At 47.7% G+C, this 18,797-nt stretch overlaps 2 protein-coding genes across 5 annotated transcripts; one reads left to right on the forward strand and one right to left on the reverse strand.

Annotated features, from left to right (window-relative positions):
* The first annotated feature begins 606 nt into the window (after positions 1 to 606).
* LOC124468315 (zinc finger MYM-type protein 3-like) lies at positions 607 to 14,060 on the forward strand. Of its 4 annotated transcripts, none has more exons than XM_047020995.1 (24): positions 607 to 1,010; positions 1,364 to 2,422; positions 2,698 to 2,793; positions 2,926 to 3,295; positions 3,402 to 3,570; positions 5,014 to 5,226; positions 5,397 to 5,547; positions 5,638 to 5,753; positions 6,325 to 6,411; positions 6,558 to 6,708; positions 6,813 to 6,985; positions 7,267 to 7,402; positions 7,694 to 7,743; positions 7,886 to 8,057; positions 8,176 to 8,291; positions 8,380 to 8,905; positions 9,005 to 9,127; positions 9,278 to 9,369; positions 9,602 to 9,749; positions 10,009 to 10,160; positions 10,344 to 10,458; positions 10,832 to 11,080; positions 12,832 to 12,946; positions 13,064 to 14,060. In XM_047020995.1, the coding sequence occupies exons 2-24, from the start codon at positions 1,375 to 1,377 to the stop codon at positions 13,248 to 13,250; spliced, it is 4,755 nt and encodes a 1,584-aa protein (XP_046876951.1). In that variant the 5' UTR covers positions 607 to 1,010; positions 1,364 to 1,374; the 3' UTR covers positions 13,251 to 14,060. The 4 variants fall into 4 exon arrangements, with proteins under 4 accessions (XP_046876951.1, XP_046876952.1, XP_046876955.1 ...); XM_047020996.1 differs by having other exon boundaries at positions 9,602 to 9,734; XM_047020999.1 differs by having other exon boundaries at positions 1,364 to 2,368.
* gja2 (gap junction protein, alpha 2) lies at positions 14,011 to 18,035 on the reverse strand. The gene is made up of 2 exons (XM_047021003.1): positions 17,708 to 18,035; positions 14,011 to 15,942 (listed from the first exon to the last, which is right to left on the reverse strand). Exon 2 carries the CDS (start codon positions 15,891 to 15,893, stop codon positions 14,823 to 14,825), a length of 1,071 nt encoding a protein of 356 aa, XP_046876959.1. The 5' UTR covers positions 15,894 to 15,942; positions 17,708 to 18,035; the 3' UTR covers positions 14,011 to 14,822.
* Positions 18,036 to 18,797: the final 762 nt, after the last annotated feature.

Consider the following 18,797-nt stretch of genomic DNA (forward strand, 5'->3'; position numbering starts at 1 on the left):
CTAGCCTCACTTAACGCAATAGCACAATATCATGAAGCAGTTATGACGAACTGGCTGTTTTTTGTGTTATAGTTAATTGATATGGAGTTAATATTTGTCGAGTTCATTAATATGCTAAGTTTATTTCGAAAGTAAATGTATTCCATATATTGCAAAACTTGTCAGTCTAGAGGCAAAACTTGAAGATTTGACCTGTAGTTAGCAATGTATGTATGTACCTGTCACGGTTGTTAATGTGGCTGGCTTACATTACAACCTCATACAGCAGACATTTCAAGATCGTATCTAAGTTGAGGATATATAAGCTGAATATGCTAACTGTCTTTATTGTCTCATGATAAGACCAAACCTGCAAGAGACATGGTTCAAATGTTTAAATTGCACTGTAGGCCTATATGCACTATAAACATGCAGAGTCAGATTAATTTGGCTGCGATACCATATTATCATTAGTGAAATGGAGTACTGTATTGTGACATATGTATTACACTTTAGATAAGACAAATCTCATAGCACAAATAGTACTAGAAATCTGTCGATTTTTATCCATGACCCTAGTTATTCAAGTTGGCCTACCCATCAAAACGTATATGAATGGTTTCCTAAATTGATGAGTCTACTTGTGTAACCTAATGTACTGCCTCTATTGAGTTTCTGTTATTGAGGGGTTGTGGTTATGTTTGAATACAGAACATGAATATGGAACAGGCTTGCAGAGGAAGTCATTGTGCCTGTGCCTATCACACGTGACACTTTATGTGAATGTCAGATGTCTTCAAAATAAATGATAATGTTTTCATAGAAATATGTCAACTTCGGAGCCTTCATTTTATGTGGTTAAATATGATCTTTTAATAATAGATAACAGCCGTTCTGCAGACAACACAACGTGCTGAATGTTCGTTCGTTCCCCGCAGGACTCGCGAGACTTGGAGTGATGTTGCTTCTGCAGATAGCTATCCAGCTAGTAGCCGAGTTAGCTGCATGAAACCCCAGACCTTTCCACTCAGGTAATCGCACAATGCTTCACAGAAGGTTACGATATTGATCACCGATCATTTTAGCATGCATTTTGTAAGGCTTGCAATTCCCCAAGCTAAACTTAGCTAGCGAAATGCCTAACCTAGCAACTTAGCAGCTATCTGGCTAGTTAGCAGTTGTCTTGATATAGCTTTTAGCTAGCTACAAGGTAAATCAAATAACGTTAGCCACGTTTTCGTCTGTGTTGTCCACACTTGAAAGCGAAATGAAAGCATAATTTGTGTTCAAAGCGCTATCATTACAGGTTAGCTTGGCAGTGCTTTCATCTGACATTTCAACTCATGGAACTGAAACCTTGTTTGTTCTATTGTTTACCTTGAAGTGCCCAATAGTATGGATCCCTCGAGGCTGACAGGATCGCTGAACTCTTTTCAGATGGCAAATGACGAGGATTTATGCCTAGACCTGCTATCTACGGACGCAGTTGTTGGGGACCCTCTGTCTATGGAATCCGGGATTAATTTGCTGTCTGCACAGGTCGCTATGGTGCCTCTGCCTGTAGAACCTGGTACGGGCCTTCTCTCTACACACGCCGGGGTGAACTCCTTGTCTACCGACGCTGAGATGGACCAACTGTCCTCGCACGCGGACTTGGACCCTCTTTCTACTGAAGCGGGAATGGGCCTTTTATCGTTACAGGCAGGTGTTAGCATTCTGACCGCTCACGCCGATATGGACCTCCTGAGTTCGCATTCTAATATGGAACCTCTAACGGATCTGGGTGCACCCGCTAGTGTCGGTGGTCTGCCGGAGACTAACTCGGCGGGAACCGGGGACTATTGTATGGAGCGTGAGGCCCGTGGTGGGCCGGTCCTGACCCAGTCGGAGAGGGAGAGGCTGAAAACGCAGGATAGCTTGAGCATCTTGGGAGATCCAGACTCCCTGGAGCTTTCCAAGGCGCAGGTGGAGGAGTTCTACAGCCACAAGCATCCAGAGCCTTCAGGTCCATCCACCAGCTTCAGTGAGGATAAGTGCCAGTGGTTTTCTGAGGCTATGTCAGACAAGGTAGACCCTGATAGAGATAGACTACAGGGGTCTCAGGAAGCCAGAGTCGGTGCTGTCCGTGGGAAAGAGACCGGCGAGGCGCTGAAGCAGAGCGATTCTGTTTCCCAAACTTCAACTTTAAACACGCCATGTGGAACGTCCCAGTTTGAAAACGGCACAGGGAAGGAACACGCTTTTTCAGAACTTGAAATGGAGGTGGACGGGGTCAGAAGAGTGTCCAGCCCAGACGAGCCCATCGTAATCACGGATGTGAGAGCCCTGCCGGTGAGCGAGCTGTACGGCCAGGAAGACGTGAACATGGCGAGCGGTGGGGAGCTACCAGGTGAGGGCAGCCTGTCCTCACAAACCTTCACCACCGAACCACACACAGCCAACGGTATGTCTGCTCATGATACCTTCAGGTTATTGGTTCTGAAAGAAAAAGCTTTATTTTCATTTTGTTTCAGTTGATTAAAACATTTTGGGCTGTGTTGACCTCCTTGCTTTCAATGGCATACATGTTGATTCTGATGCTGCAGAAACAGTAAATTAGTTATGTCAATATCATAGTTATTGGAGAGAGGGGGGCTTTTACCTTCATTCTACATCCCTCTGGTAATTCTTCATTTATCCAGCCTGTCAGATCACTCATCATCTTGTGTGTCTTACTAGAGGGCCATGCTGGTGCTAATGACACAACAGTCATTGAAGATTCTCCAACCCTGCATAAGAGGCCTGGAGTGGCAAGCCAGGACTCGTCTAACGATGGTAAATAATGATCCCCTTCTCTATAAAGCAACAAACATGACACGCTTATGGTACCCCGTCTGTGTGCTATAAAACATCCAGTTGTGGAGATGGTACTCTGGTTTAAACATCGTTGTGTTTCTCCCCCCACAGCAGTGCAGCTGGTGGAAGACGATGCTCCAGGGGACGTAGTGGAAGTCTCGAAGGACGTGACCTCCGACCGGCCCACTGGCCTCCGTCGTTCCTCCAGGACGGTGAAGCCCGTCCTGCCCAGCGCCCCCCCAGCCCCCGCCCGCCCCCTCGCCAGCCAGCCCCCCGGCTCCGCCCGAATGCTGCCACACAAGCCTCCGACAGAGCAGTCTGAGCTGTCTTCCTTCACCTGTGCCAACTGCTCCGAGTCTCTGAAGAGCGGCCAGACAGCCTACCAGCGGCGGGGTCTGCCCCAGCTCTTCTGCAGCTCTGTGTGCCTGTCCTCCTTTGGCAGGAAACCCCCTCGGAAAAACCCCTGTGCTCACTGTCGAAGGTCAGCCTTTCCGCCAGAGCACTGCACACTGCAAAACTGGAATCGGGTCGTTTGATTTAATCAATGTTGACGCCTGACGTCTTTTTCCTTTTGTGATTTGTTTCAGCGATATGACGAATAACAAGAACTCCACGATAGCGCAGATCGGCCAGTCCTTCCATGAGTTCTGCAGTGGCGCGTGCCTGGCCCAGTACGAGGCGCGGGCGCAGGAGACGCCCCCCCACGACCCTGCGCCCCTCTCCAGGAGGTGCAGCGTGTGTAGCCGGGCCCGGGAGGTACGCAGCGCGCCCCTCACACACACGGGACGGGCACAGCTCAGCACAGATTACAGTCTCAGATTACAGTCTCAGATTACAATCTCAGATTACAGTCTCAGATCAGGGAGATGATAGAATAGATATATAATAGGAACCTAGAATAGGTAGAGAGCGTTTAACTGCACACATCCCCTTTAGGGATTCGTGAAGGTATTGACAGGGAGTTTGAAAAGTCTTACTTTGGAAAGATGATTTGTAATATGGCAACATGTGGATCAATGATTTCATTTTGGCACTCACAGTGTTTCCCACAGATTAGAAAGCTATATGTGGCGGGGGGGGGGGGGGGGGGGGGGGGGGGGGGTGTTGTTTCATGTCAGACCGGGGGGGGGGGTCGAAATAATTCACAAAATCAATCAACAACAACAAACAAATAATTTCTGCATATGCAGGTAGCGACGCTGCATACAGGGTGCTAAATAACTATTTAACTGGTCGGCTCCATGACGCCGGGTAAGTAGCTAGCTCTTGAAACTTCTCACCAAAACAACGAAGGGGAACCTTCGATTAAGACATGTCCGTCGGTACCTAGCGAAAAGTAGCCTCAACTTTCCTAGACCTTTAGCTACGGCACTAATGCTGAAGGCTCGCTGATGTAGCTGTCGGTCTCACTAGAACGGCGTATGCATCGTTGCTAACGTGTGCTGACGTAGTGACTGTGTGTGTATGTGAGAAAGACGCGTGCGTGAAAGAGACGGAGGGAGAGCAGGGAAAGGAAATGCAGCTGAACGAATACGCTGCGTGTTTTTACCTAAATAGCGATAAAAAAAAATGTTTACGAAACGCAATGTGTGGCGGCCGGTGTTGATTCTGTGGCGCACCGCCACAAATTAGTCTATGTGTGGGAAACACTGACTCATGAAATGCATCATGTGAATATCAGAATCTGGGTTGGTTGTTAGAAGTGAGTCCTGTGGTCCACCTCCAGTGTTTCATCAGTCAATGCTCTGCAGGTCGACAGGCTTTCACTCCTGCAACAATGCAATTGCAAACATTTTATGTTTACCTCTCAAAGCTGGCACCAGCTCGACCTATTGTGGTTTGAGTTTCCCTCGCCATCTGGAAGTCATTTGTAAATGAGTACAATAAAATTTATTAAAAATAAGTAAGCACTTTTTTTATGCCAAGTCCAGCAAAACCACACAATGATGTGATTATGGTATACATTCTTTAAAGTTGCTGGAAATGCAACTCCAAAATCTGGTAGTCAGCGCGCTCCTCTCCCTTCTCCGTTTTCCTACAAACAGACTCCAAACACCTGCAATTAGTCACGTCTCCGAAGGGTCAATGTAAAACCTCACAGCACAGTGCTGTTTTTAGGGCGTATAGACTAACTGTGAGGGTCTGCTCATCAGAGAGTGATAAGGTGGATCATTCTGCTGATGTCTCTCCCTCGGGTAGATCATCCACGAGGTTAGCACCGGGAACGTGGTGCATCATCTGTGCAGCAACGCCTGTTTCAACACCTTCCGGGCGTCCAAGGGGCTGAAGACCAACTGCTGCGATGCCTGTGGCACCTACATCAACATGTCGGCCTGCAGACCAGAGTACCTGCTCCACGACGGCGTACAGAGGAGGTTCTGCAACTCCTCCTGTGTCAAGCTCTACAAGATGGTGGGTGTGCTCCTTTGTTAAATTGGTCAATTCAAGGTTTGTGACGGTTCTGCGGTTGGTGTTTGATAATCATGGGGGGGGGGTAAGAACTTTGTGAAGGGGGAGACGTTGAATGGACAAGTTGATTTGAAAACGTTTGCTTTTCCTGTGCTTGTTTTTGTCTTTTTTAGAAGAACACCAAGGTGTTGTCGTGCCAGTGGTGTAAGACTCTTGGTCAGAAGTTTGAAATGCTGTCGAACGTGGACGCCGGTGGGAATATCCAACACTTCTGTTCCACCTGCTGTATCACGTCATACAAAGTGAAAACGTCTGTCAACGCAGGTACTGGGAGAACGCTCTTGTTGCACGGACGTTGTTGTTATTTTTATGACCTTGTGTTCGAGGAAGCTAATGATGCGTCTTCTCTGCTAGTTCCTCAGTATCCTTGCGTCTTCTGCAAAAGATCTCTCCGTGAACCTGCGTACTTCTGCAAGGAAAACAAGACAGTATACGCATTCTGCAGCCCGGGGTGTTGGATCAAATTTCAGGTAAGGCAACCCCGGCATACACCCAGAACAACAGCAGGGGGAACATAGGCTCAGCTAAATGTTGCTTTTTTATTTAAACATACGTTCCAGAAGCTTATATAACAGTCTGTCTTTACGTGGATTTGTTTTAAACATGCGTTATTGATGCCCGAGTTCAAAGGCACTTGAATTAGTTTTTGGGGTGAGGGTTTCTGAAAGCGATAAAAAAACCTGTTAATATTTACAGTGAGATGTACATGCTTGGCTGTGGGTGCCAGTAAAGCAGAAGAATGCTTGTTAAACTGTCCCTAAACTGCTGCATTGAGGAGCCCAACCTCACCTCTGGAGGCATACAAAGCCTAGCTTGTCATAAAGAGCCTTGGTATGGATAGGGTCACTGCTTGAACACCTTCTCTTTCTTTCTCTATGAGATACATGAACCACGGCTTGTTTTGATCATGCAAAACTCTTGTAATTTGAAGCTCTTGTCTGTGAAAGTTACCTTTTTGATATAAACATTTTGAGATGCCCTGTATAATGGATAGATAATGTGTAGATGATCATGTTTGAAATGTGTGCTGCATCTTTTCAGAGCCACAATCCAGATGGTGTCATCCATTTAAACTGCCAATCCTGCCACGACATGTTCACATGGAAACCAGAAGTCTTAGAATGGCAGGTAATCAAACGATTTTGAATAATCAAAATCACCATGTCTAGTATTTATATAAAAAGCCTCAAAATAAACATTTTAGCAGTGGCTTTGTTTCGAGGGAGATATATTCACTCCTGGAGAATAACTCCTTGCTTGTCATCACGTTTCAGAACTCCATGTATCAGTTCTGCAGCAAAGACTGCAGTAGGGCCTACAAGGGCCTGCACGGGGTGATCACGTCATGTGCGCAGTGCAAGCAGGAGAAAGTCCTACACAAGAAGATGATGTTTTCAGGGGTGGAGAAGGCTTTCTGCAGTAACGGTTAGCACCGGGCTTGGGTTCCTGCCATTCATGTGTCTGCCTTTACAAAGCAGATGAAGGTGATCCATGTTGCGTGCTCACAGTGAAACGGTTTGTTCCCCCAGCCTGCGGCGTGCTGTACAAACAGGACGTCACCAGACGTCTGGGAGCTATGTCTGTGGACTGCTCCTACTGCTCCCAGACCTGTGTCCCCACGGTCACAGACGAACAAGGGGACAAGAAGTGGGCCTTCTGTGCCCTGGACTGCAAGAGGAAATACCTCCGCCTACACCTGAACGTACGTCACAAACAGAATATACATGCTCTGGATTTGTTCACAGAGCACACGCCGACCTTGGGCTGTTCCGGATGCTTCTCCGTACTTGGCCTGGGTTCAGAGCACGCATGTCCATCCACTGTAAATCTGGGTTGACATGTCCAGCGTAGCACGGTATACGTTTACATTACTGGGCACGTCCTGAATGTGTCGCGTGAGACCGGGTGGATTCATATCTGTTTATATTTGTATGCAATGTTTTGTGTGCTGGACGTTTGACGGTGTCTCCTTCACCTGTCCAGATGTCGTTCTGCCACTTGTGTCAACGCCAAGGGAAACTCCATGAGAATCTGCTGTGGAAGGGCGACCTTAAACACTTCTGCAACCACCAGTGCCTGCTCTACTTCTGCAGCCAGCACAACCAGCCCAACCCTCAAGGTCCTGATAAACCGACAACATGTCCAAATAACTGTCCGATTTTGCCTTACACTTTGGGTCCCAATCAGCTGCTTCAGATGAAACACTGCAATCCAATGCATCTACCTGAAACATTTGAATGATATGTCACTCAGGGTTTGGTCGTTTTGAGTTGCAGAGTTTTGACGTTGTCTCTGTTTGTCAGGTTACTGGGAGGACTGCTCATCTCCCACAGACCTGGAAAGTGGAAACATATGTTAGGCTCCCTCACTAATTGGCTGTTAAATGTCTATATGTTTACTGGCCCTACAGGACTTTCCCAAGGGCCCAAGTCCCCCCCTGCTGCTACCAGGAAAAGTGAAGTGAGTCTTTTTTTATTATTTTATTTAGTTCCTGTTCCACAACACCAACAATGAACAGCACTGTTAGCACGGATCATGATTCCTCAACATACGCCACATACACGGTCCTTTACCCTATGGTGTTTTCTTGGGAATGTTTCAGTCGCAGGCTCCTGCAAAGCTGAGGTCTACGTCCAGGCCTGAATCTGCAGCTGTTTCTTCCCTCGCTCCTTCCCCCACGTCCCAGAAGAACAAGTCGTCCATGTGCAAGCCCATGGTGGAAACCATCGCCATCACCTGTAAACCTGAGACCAAGACCCAGAGCTGCCAGACAGGTGACCAGGATGCTCAGTGTTTCTCTGTCAGCCTGTTTCAGTCAGTCTTGTACTGACAGTGGGTTTCCAGACCGTGCTGAAACTCAATTGATTGTATCCGTTGTTCTCTATGTTTCAGATGACTACCTGCTGGCTCCGCCCCTAGTGTTGCCCATCCCAGTGCCTGTGTATGTTCCCCTGCCTCTGCAGATGTACTGTCAGTCCACTCCCATCACCCTGGCCTGGCCCCTGCCCGTGAGTTTCCTTCATATAGATGGAAGGTGTTACTCTGACCTCCTAAAGCCGCTTGTATGTCCTGAGTGTGTGTGGTCTGCTCCTCCAGCTCCCGGTGCCTGTGTTCCTACCCAGCACGCTGGACCAGATCATGGAGACCATCAAGGAACTCAAGCTCAGCCTGCCCTACCAGCCGCCTGGGGCTGACGTCACCGCTGAGGGCGAGGCTGAGGCTCAGGGAGAGGCTAAGGGCGAGGCTGACATCACCAGCGAGGCTGAGGATGAGGCTGATATCACCAGCGAGGCTGAAGACAAGGCTGAAGGCAAGGCTGAAGGCAAGGCTGAAGGCAAGGCTGAAGGCAAGGCTGAAGGCAAGGCTGAAGGCAAGGCTGACATCACCAGTGAGGCTGAGGACGAGGCTGAGGACGAGGCTGATATAACCAGCGAGGCTGAGGACGAGGCTGAAGGCAAGGCTGACATCACCAGCGAGGCTGAAGGCAAGGCTGACATCACCAGTGAGGCTGAGGACGAGGCTGAGGACAAGGCTGACATCACCAGCGAGGCTGAGGACGAGGGAGAGGATGAGGCTCAGGGAGAGGCTGAGGGTGAGGCCGGGCCCTGTCTCAACCCCAGTGGTGAGTCTGTCTCTCCTCATAGGGGCATTTCCAGGCAAGCTAGGCTCACCTGTGGCAACCACTACAGGACTGTTGATCTTGTGGTGTTTGTGTTCCTAGGTGGGAGCCGTGATGCGGAGCAGGAAGAGGAGCCTGTGCCGGCCCCCCAGGCCCTCCTGACCTCTGACCTGGACGTGGAGGACATGGTGTCTGAGCCAGGCTCTGCTGACCCGCTCCTCACAGGCATGTTCCTGCAGCTGTTCACCACCAGGAATGGGAGATGCATACACGTCGGGTCGCCAAGTGCCAAACGGGCCTCGACCCCGATGCCAGGGATGTGGTGAGGTGGCGGTGATGTCTATTCTTACCTCTCTCTCTCTCTGTGGCTCCCAGGCCCTCAGGGGGGGCATGCTGGCTCTGACGGTGGAGCAGTAGAGCTTCCATCAGGCACACCAGAGGAGAGCCCTACTGTCGTGGCCCTCAAGGTATTCACTCTGACCACCAGTGTGTTCTGGTGTCTAACTTCATCCTCCAGTGTTAAATGAGCTTCCCTTTCTCTACAGTGTGTGAAAAGGGACTGTTTAGACCTGTGGTGTTCCTCAGGGCCTCAGGGTCGCCTGTCCTGCATGTTTGACATGTTCTCCTGCTTCAACACACCCCATTCAGATGAATGGGTGGTCTTCACGCTCACCTAACCACAGCTTCTCTGTGTGACAGGGTTCGAAGAGGCAGGCGATGTCGGGCGTGGTTGTCCGGGACCCCCTGGACAGCCAGGCTCCAGGCCCTGGGCTGGACAGCTCCTGTGGGGTCCAGGCCTGGAGGGCCTGGGTGGAGACCCAGCGCTCTGGAGGTGGGCACAGAAAAGGTCAGATTACGTGTCACTGGTTTTTAGTACAGGCCCAACAGGCCTTGGAAAAAAATAACATAAATATTTTTTTTTTTTTGGGGGGGGGGGGGGGGGACAGGCCCAAACAGGCCTTGGAGGAAGAAAAAAAAAAGCAGGGCAATTTTTTTTAAACATTTATATTTTTATTCTTGCACAGGTCCAACAGGCCTTTAATAAAAGTCCTGATCTTTGTACATATTAGATATAAAAATGACCATGTTGTTATTTGTCTGTTCAGAGAACCCTGTAGATCTGCAGGAGGATCTTTTGTCCTGCTCTCCGTCGGAGCTCAACCAAGGCCTGTCCCAGTTTGTCCAGGACGTGGTGAGCCCCAGAGGACCCTGCTTCCAGCCTCCCAGCGTCTTCTATCTGTGTCTGGGCATCCAGCAGGTACCACCAGCCAGACAGCCAGACACCAGGCCCATGTCAAGATACACACTAAAACGTAGCACAGATCAAGCTGCTTGTATTATATGTTTGTTTGTTTTTGAGTCAACTTTTCAGTCGTGTGTTAAGGTATACGTTTATTTTCAACCCAAACCTTTGAGTCAATGGTTTTTGCATGTTTTGCAGTTCCTCCTTGAAAACAGCCGCATGGTCAACATCTTCACGGACCAGGTGTACAGCAGCTTTGCCAGGCAGCTGGATGGAGTCCTCAGTGGCTGGGTTCCTCTGCTCAACACAGACGGTATCATGACACCTTCCCACATGTACAGATCTTCCTTCATGTACTGTACCTTGCACAACTGTTAGGCACCTGACATTCTTTTACATGAAAATTCTCAACAACGACAAAAAAGTATTTCTTTAAGTAATTTTGCGTAATTTTTATTCTTATTTTTGGAGCCTAAGACTTTTGCACAGTACTGTATTTCAGGCTCATAAAATAAGATACCTATATGTGTTTCAGTCATAAGTCTGCCTGCCTGCCTGTCTGTGTCTCTGCCTATCTTACCTGTCTTGTCTGTCTGTCTGCCTGTCTCACCTGTGTGCTGCATGTTGCCTCCAGGTGATCCCGTGTCTCACCTGTCTCACCTGTGTGTCTGCCTGCCTGTCTCCAGGTGATCCTGTGTCTCGTGTTGTGGAGGAGCACCTGTGGGAGTGTAAGCAGCTGGGAGTGTACTCTCCCTTTGTGCTGCTCAACACGCTCATGTTCTTCAACACCAAGTTCTTCCACCTGCGCACCGTGGAGCAGCACCTGCAGCTGTCCTTCGACAACGTCGTCCGCCGGACCAAGAAGGGCCCCACCGCCAAGCTGGCCAGCGTGTGTTACCGCCCCCGCACACGCTACAAGAAACACACCAGCAGAGGTGAGAGGGGGGAAAGGGGGTGTGAGGGGGGAAAGGGGGTGTGAGGGGGGAAAGGGGGTGTGTGAGGGGAGGGGGGGGGGGGGGGGGGTGATGGGGGAGGGGAGGGGGAGGGGGGGGGTAAGGCTGAGCCCCTTCACTCTCTCTCCTCCTGTTTTCCAACTCTCTCCAACTGTCCTATCGATAAAACAAAATATTAAAAGCTAGAAAATAAATCAAACGTAATCCTTCAGACGGTTTGCCTCAGATGTGGAGAGCCCTCCAGCCAGTTGGATCCTGATCCGTTTTAACCCCTGCTAGCTGAGTAGAAGTATCTCTCCCCGACCTCTGACCCGGGCTTGGGGGGTTATGACCCCCGACCCCGCCCAGCGGGACACCTGTCCTCTCTCATGTGTGTACCAGGAAGGGACGATGGCACACGGCTGGTGTCACAGCAGTTATTGGATCATAACTGCGGCCCCAACAACCCTGAACATAAATGGCTTAGAGCAACCGTTTAGCTGTTAACAGCACAAGTTCCTCTGTAGATGAGGAACCCTAACCCTAACGTGGTGCTAATGAGCTGTGCAGCATAGTGGACAGGGCTGCAGCGCTTGGGAAATGTTCAGGGTGCCAGACGTTTATTTAAAACCTATACGTTGGAATCCCTGAAATGTCTGGATGTTTTCGGACAGGCTCCTACTGAAGGTCTATTCTGGAGTCAGGCTGAGTCAGGCTGGCCCTGACTGGATAGCAGTGTCTCTACTAGATAGTTTGGTGTGTTTTTCCAGGTCAGGTTGAAACAGTTGGAGAAGGGATATGGCTGGACTGGGGTGTAGTGTCTGCTAGGTGTTTGGGGGGGGGGGGGGGGGGGGGGTGTGAGAGAGGCCTTGGGCCTGCCATCTGGAAACCTCTTCCTCTCTCGTGTTGGTGTCTGTGTTGCTGCTGGTCTGACCCTTACAAACACGACCTGGAGCTGTTGATGCAGGAGATGGAAGTTTTGGTTGCCTTCCCCCTGGTTTAGTCACCGCTCTATTCTGAGCATGTCTGAGAGCTATTAATACACCAGCAGGGAGAGGCTGTGTGAAGGGCTGCCCTAAGCCAGGGAGATGCAGGGAGGGGCTGTGTGAGGGGCTGCCCTCAGACAGGGAGATGCAGGGAGGGGCTGCCCTCAGACAGGGAGATGCAGGGAGGGGCTGCCCTCAGACAGGGAGATGCAGGGAGGGGCTGCCCTCAGACAGGGAGATGCAGGGAGGGGCTGCCCTCAGACAGGGAGATGCAGGGAGGGGCTGCCCTCAGACAGGGAGATGCAGGGAGGGGCTGCCCTCAGACAGGGAGATGCAGGGAGGGGCTGCCCTCAGACAGGGAGATGCAGGGAGGGGCTGCCCTCAGACAGGGAGATGCAGGGAGGGGCTGCCCTCAGACAGGGAGATGCAGGGAGGGGCTGCCCTCAGACAGGGAGATGCGTGGCGGTGCGTCTCCCCTCCCTGCACTCTCACACCCCGACCTCGTGCTGCCGGCTGGGAGAGACCGCGGAAGGAAACAGTCACTTTCACCGGGCCCCCCATCTCCACGGGAACGCACCGACTTAACTATCAGTGTGTTCTGGTATGCAACAAGCGCTGTTTGCTTAGCACTCACAGATCTGTGTCCTGCCTCAGTCTTCCACCAGCCCCATTTACAGCCTAATTAGAACCTCCATCTGGAGGAAAAAGGAAGAATTGTCTTGGAACGTCTTATAAGTCTACAAATGTGTTTGTGTTTTTCTTGAATAGAGTACACCCTGGGTAAAAGGAAACGAGAAGACGAGGAGGAACTGGAGCAGGAGGAGAACCGCATGAACCCCCTCAGATGCCCCGTCAAGTTCTTTGAATTCTACCTCTCCAAATGGTGAGAACCAGCCAGCCCTGCAGACAGGAAGAACACACTCATACAGGAACCCCTAGGTGTTGCTTGTTGTGTACTTCAATGCCGACTCAAGTCCCCGTGTGTGTTCTGTTCCCTTAGCCCCAACGGCGTGCTCAGCAGTTCCACCTCCATCTACCTGCTTCCGGAGAGAACCTGCACCATCGACAGCGACCTGTGGTACTCCGAGACGCCCATGTCCAGGGGAATGCTCGGAGTCCTGCTCAACCGCATCCTGGCTGTGAGGGACATTTCTGGGGAGCCCTCGGGACAGCACAACACGGACTGAACCAGCACACAGCAGCACCGGGGATACGCTTGTGGTACAAAAGGTGCCAGACTTCTTTTTCCGTTTCCTTGGCAAGATACAGTACTAACACCATTTGTAGTAACTTGATAAATGTAATGACACCGTGTTATGGTTTAGTCACTTCAGTTTATTGTAATCAGGGCAATGAGGAGGGAAGTGTTTCCCGGGACAAGTGGATGGTAGTTTGGTCATTAGTGGCATCTTGTGTTGCCCCTGTAGGCCACATGCCTACCTGAGAAGATCCCTGATCCTCCTGTAGGTTATCACTAGTGAATAATGTCACACTAAGGTAGTTGAACCACATTTTATGTTTTTACAAGAAAACTGTACTTTATACTTTGTACATGTCAAATGCCACCATGTTCTACTGGAATAACAACCAGACAAGTTGTTTTGGTGAGTTTGGAACAGCGCGTGTTGTGTGTGCCATGGTTTGGAAGAGAAGGAATGCAGACGTTCTGGAATGGATCATTTGTTTATATTGTATTGGAGATCTATTTTTATTACACATTTTTATAGAGAACTGCATTTTACTTAAAATTCATTTATTTAAAATGAAAATGTAATGCAATACTGGTCTCCTTTTCATTCCGAAGCAGATTTGTAACTATATAATTGATGGCACTGTATATTATCAAACAGTTGAGTTTCAAATCTGCACTGAAAAAGGACAGTCTATGGAAATGAATACCTGTACAGTAATAACAACCTCTCACCTACATTAGTTGTTGTTGGGTTATTTAATCATAAAACAGATGTTGCCATTCATTAAACCACATCAACCTTGAATAGCCTTTTAAACATGTTTTATTGTTCATTGTCATGTTTTTCAAATGTGTTAACCAAAGGTTTAACGTCTTTACAACTATGAGTTTATATTGTTTTGTGAAGTGAGAGGATTCAGAAATCCATATATTTTATAGTTTTGTTTATAACAATCCACAAAGCTTTTATTAAATCAGTCCAATCTGTACTGTTGCATACAAGCAAATGTAAAAATGTTGTTATGCAGACTTGATTCCAGACAAAGTATTAACCTATACACAGATACAAATCTGATTTCATGTGATTCATTGGATGTTGAACCAATCACGTTGGACAGTTAGGACAACAGAAGCGCTTTCGGTCAAAATGTGTCATTTCCCTTCAATACTTTTTCTGAAACATTCAGACTTTCAGCTGTAAAGGGACAGTTGAATTTAGTTTCCACTTCTGTCATTGTGGGATTTATGTAAAAAAAACTGCTGCTGATTAAAACAGCTAGCAGATTCTGTTCCGTATTCAAGAAATAAGGACATTATGGACTACCTAATCAAGTAAACAATATAAAACCAGGCAGTTCTAGACAAGCCTGTGTTGACAACTGATTCTAGCTACTTTTCCAGGTTAATTCCTCAAACATTTGGTTTAGAATGCTTCAATTCAAGTACATTATGTACAAAATGAAACTAATCTTGAAACAGGTCTACATCATGCATCCTAATCTGGGTAAGATTTTCATGAGAAAAATTAAGGCACAAACAATTTAAACATGTCACTCTTTGAGGAAACTTAGACCTTAAGGTCATCAAGTCTGGTCTTGTTGTTGCTGTGCTTGCTTGATCGACTCGTTCGTCGTTGATTCTCTTCGGGTACTCCCAGAACAGGGCTGGACCTGGCCTCCTTCATGTCACCCCCTTCCGGTTTACTGTTCATCTCCACGGCCAGGTTATCTCTGTTCTGCTTGTAAGCCACCTTGCTGTTGTAGGGGTGGTAGGTAGAGTCGGGTTCAGTCAGGCTGTATTTGTCAGCGTGGTACGGCTCAGGAGCCTGGTGATGACTGGGGAAGTAATTATATCTGGGAACAAATGGTGCAACAGTCTCGCTAGCGATCTTGGATGCCGCTTCCGAGGCGGCCTGAGACCGTTTGTAGCGAAGGCCCTGGCGGCACTTGGTGAAACCCAGATGGTAAATCTCCACTAGATTAAGCAGCAGTGAGACGCAGGCCACCGCTAACATGAAGATGATGAAAATGGTCTTTTCCGTCGGACGGGAGATGTAACAGTTGACCACGTTAGGGCAGGGGGAGCGGTTACATGTGTACAGAGGCTTCAGCTCAAAGCCGTACAGTAAGTACTGAGCTACGATAAAGCCCACCTCAAACAGAGTCTTGAAGATGATGTTGAAGACGTAGGTGCGGAGCAGGACTCCCTGCAGACGGATCCGGCCCTGCTCGTCCCTAACAGGAGCCTTCTTGGCCTTGGTCCCCAGCAGCAGTGGATGCTTGTCGTTACTAATCGTCAGATGGGGTTGTTCCTTCTGCTTGTGCTTCTCTTCCATGCGCACGAGGTGCAGTATGTGTCCCAGGTAGATGAGCGTGGGCGTAGATACGAAGATGATCTGCAGCACCCAGAAGCGAATGTGAGAGATGGGAAAAGTTTTGTCGTAGCAGACGTTCTGACAACCGGGCTGCTTGGTGTCGCAGGTGAATCCGGACTGTTCGTCACCCCACACCTTCTCCGCCGCGGTCCCGAGAACCAGGATGCGGAAGATGAACAGCACGGTCAGCCAGACTTTGCCCACGACTGTGGAGTGTTCCTGTGCACTCTCCAGCAACTTCCCCAGCAAGTTCCAGTCCCCCATGGTGACGCACACATAAGCTCAGTCTTCCAGAGAGATCCACCACAGGAACCTACAACCAGAGAGATGAAGTTCACTGTAAACTATGTAAACAGAAACTAGGTAGGCTACGTTTTTTGGATTGAAAACCAGATGGCAGAGAAAAAAAGGATTCGGTCTCGAACATTAATGGATGGCAGTTTGGAGGGCTTGTTCACAGTTTCTCAGTCATTAAACCTGGGGTGGTATATATCGCTCAGCTTCGGACATGATGATTTTCCTTTAGAACAAATTTTGTTGCACACTTCAGCACGCGGAGATGAAAGCCAACATTTTTTACTGACCTCTTCAGAGCCTTCATTTGTTTTGTCGTTTTTGGCACGTAAATGCAAGAGTTTTTATTTGCTGCAGTGTTTTTCTTTGATTAACCAGATTCCTTCATAGGGATGCTTCGCTCCAAGTTTCTCTTGTTAGGTTTCTTTTTGTTCGAAAACATTTTGTTTCATGCAGAGACGAACATTAAGGTATTTTCTTTTACCCACAGAAAATCCTGAACATGGCCTTTTGCCATGTTCCTATTTCCTAGATAGTTTCAATATGCTTGAAACCATTTGAGAAAAAAAACTAGTTTGTAATTGAAGGACATTTTATTGAAGCCTGTGCTTCATAGAAGCACCGTAGACAACAACAGGATGTCCAGTCCATTCTTCAACTAACACATATTCCTCAATGAGAAAAGTCATATCAAACAGAACTATTACTCTGCTATGATATATAACACTATGTGTGAACATCAGCACATTTATAGGTTTATTCTTTGGTTTCAGTCCTTGACTCGTAATTCACATTATTTATTGTGCTGACCAAACCAAGACTTGGATGGATTTTTCAAATTAGGGCTGGGCGATATATCGAAAATTAGCGTTAATATAGCAATAATTTTGATGACAATGTAAAATGTGAAAACATTGTGAATATCGAATATTATTATTTATTTTTTTTGCTGGTCCTTGTGTTACTTGTGTTTTAAGATCACCGTCTGGCTCCTCTGTGTTCACACTAATGGGCGCAAATGTTTTTTTAATTTATTTTATTTTTTCAATGCAAATGCAAGCATATCAAGATATATAGGCTATTGAATATTTTCAACATTTTGACAATATTGAGATATCGCAGTTTTTGTATATATCGCCCACCCCTATTTCATATTCATGGTTTTATCTGTCAACACGGGGGCTGAATATTTAGCTATTTCCATCAAAACATTTTTTTTTATCCATTGCCTAGATAAAACATCCAGTCATTGGTTAATGTCTGTAAATTGTTTTCTGATTCATTTGATTGCAATTTATCATCACAGTTTGACAACTACTTGAGGTAATCTAGACTTCTGCATTTCTCCTTACTGCTGTCTTCATAATCAATCACACGGCACCATGTCATGAAATCATCACAGCTGTAGTTATGCTTTGATTCACGGTGACTTAAACCAGAGGCTACTGAGACTCATGCTGTTGGATGTCATTACAGGGAGCAACAGTAAGTTTAAAAAAAGAACTTGACTCCTCTCTCTCAGTTTTCCATTTTGAAACATAATCTAATGGAAATGAGTCAGTGACATCTAAGAAAGACTTGATCTGATGACTCGTACAGTGGAACGGGTTCTTCTAGCAGAGCTTCTCCTACAGGAGCAAACCCTAGCCTTGTCAACAGGTCTGGCTAACACCAGACTTATTTGTGTGTACTTACAACAATCTATATCACTCATATAAATAAAAAACATTTCTAACACCAGTATATTTCTTGAAATCTTCACAGAAACGTGTGACAGGACCCACCTTATTGTGTTGTTATTTCATTCGAGTTGGGAGACAGATGCAGTGTGCTGGCTGTGTCTCTCCTCCCCCACAGAGAGAGACATGTCCTCTGGCCGTGTCACACCACTCAGCTGATCTGCAGCTCTCTCTGGATTCCAGCCTCTATGTTCAGCTCTCTCTTCTTGAATCCCAGTTGTATAGACCACATACGACTCTCGTATAAGAAGTAAACTGAAGTTGGGCCCCTGCTTGCGCCCCCTTTCCCCTTGCCAGCGGAGGAGGAAAACTCCCTCCCCAAAGAGAATTATCAAGCTCACTGCTTAAGTGGTGTTTCTGTACATCTGACTGATGGTTAAATAGTCCATGGGGGGTGGGTTTTAGCCTGCGTTGCTCTAAATATACTTCAAGTAAAAAGGGAGTGGTTTGGTTATCTCCCTCCGGGGGTTGGTGAGATGGGAGCTGGAAGGTGGAGGGTCAGGCAGCCTGTGACTGCGTGGGAGAACGTGTGAGATGGGAAAGGCGAGACCTCCCCTCATTGTCATGTTGTGACTGACTGGCACGTACGAGTAATTGTTTAATGGGCTGGTGGGAAACTCAAAGTTTGTGGTGGTTATAAACTCAACAGAGGACATCCGTCTGAAGAACACTGCTGTATTTGTTTAACCTGAGGAAGGAGACAAACGATCCTGAACAGTCAAAATGACCTTGCTGTAAACTTTCATTTGAGAGACAGTCTGATTCATTAACGCGGAGCAAAACAACTGTGATAGCTCTGAAAGCAGGGAGGGTTTATTAGTAAACAAATAGGCTATTGTTAAATGTCCAAAACTTGAATCAAGCTATCAAAAATGAGTTTTTAAAATATCACTGAGTGGCTCCACCAGATTCCTAGCTTTAAATGTGGTGTTACTGTACGTACAGTCTCACAGACAGAAGAAGTTCATTGTTAGTAACTATCTCCTGGCATAGCTGACCTCACACCTGATATAGCGTCCATATATGGGTTGTCCTGACAGGATCCAGAAAAAGAGAAGTGCCCTCAGGGCCAGCAGCCTGCAGGGGAAATACTTAGTACTTTGAGTCTGACCTCTCGCTAGACTATGCTATTGAT

Source organism: Hypomesus transpacificus, chromosome 5, assembly GCF_021917145.1.
Source record: "Hypomesus transpacificus isolate Combined female chromosome 5, fHypTra1, whole genome shotgun sequence".
In the NCBI taxonomy this organism is placed as follows: domain Eukaryota; kingdom Metazoa; phylum Chordata; class Actinopteri; order Osmeriformes; family Osmeridae; genus Hypomesus; species Hypomesus transpacificus.

Excerpts from the sequence above, each read along its gene's own strand:
- gja2 (XM_047021003.1), bottom strand. The coding sequence starts at position 15,893 with ATGGGGGACTGGAACTTGCTGGGGAAGTTGCTGGAGAGTGCACAGGAA.
- LOC124468315 (XM_047020995.1), top strand. The coding sequence starts at position 1,375 with ATGGATCCCTCGAGGCTGACAGGATCGCTGAACTCTTTTCAGATGGCA. Across the intron at positions 6,709-6,812 it reads GAAGGCTTTCTGCAGTAACG|CCTGCGGCGTGCTGTACAAA; the intron begins GTTAGCACCGGG and ends TTGTTCCCCCAG. Across the intron at positions 8,058-8,175 it reads GACCCAGAGCTGCCAGACAG|ATGACTACCTGCTGGCTCCG; the intron begins GTGACCAGGATG and ends TCTATGTTTCAG.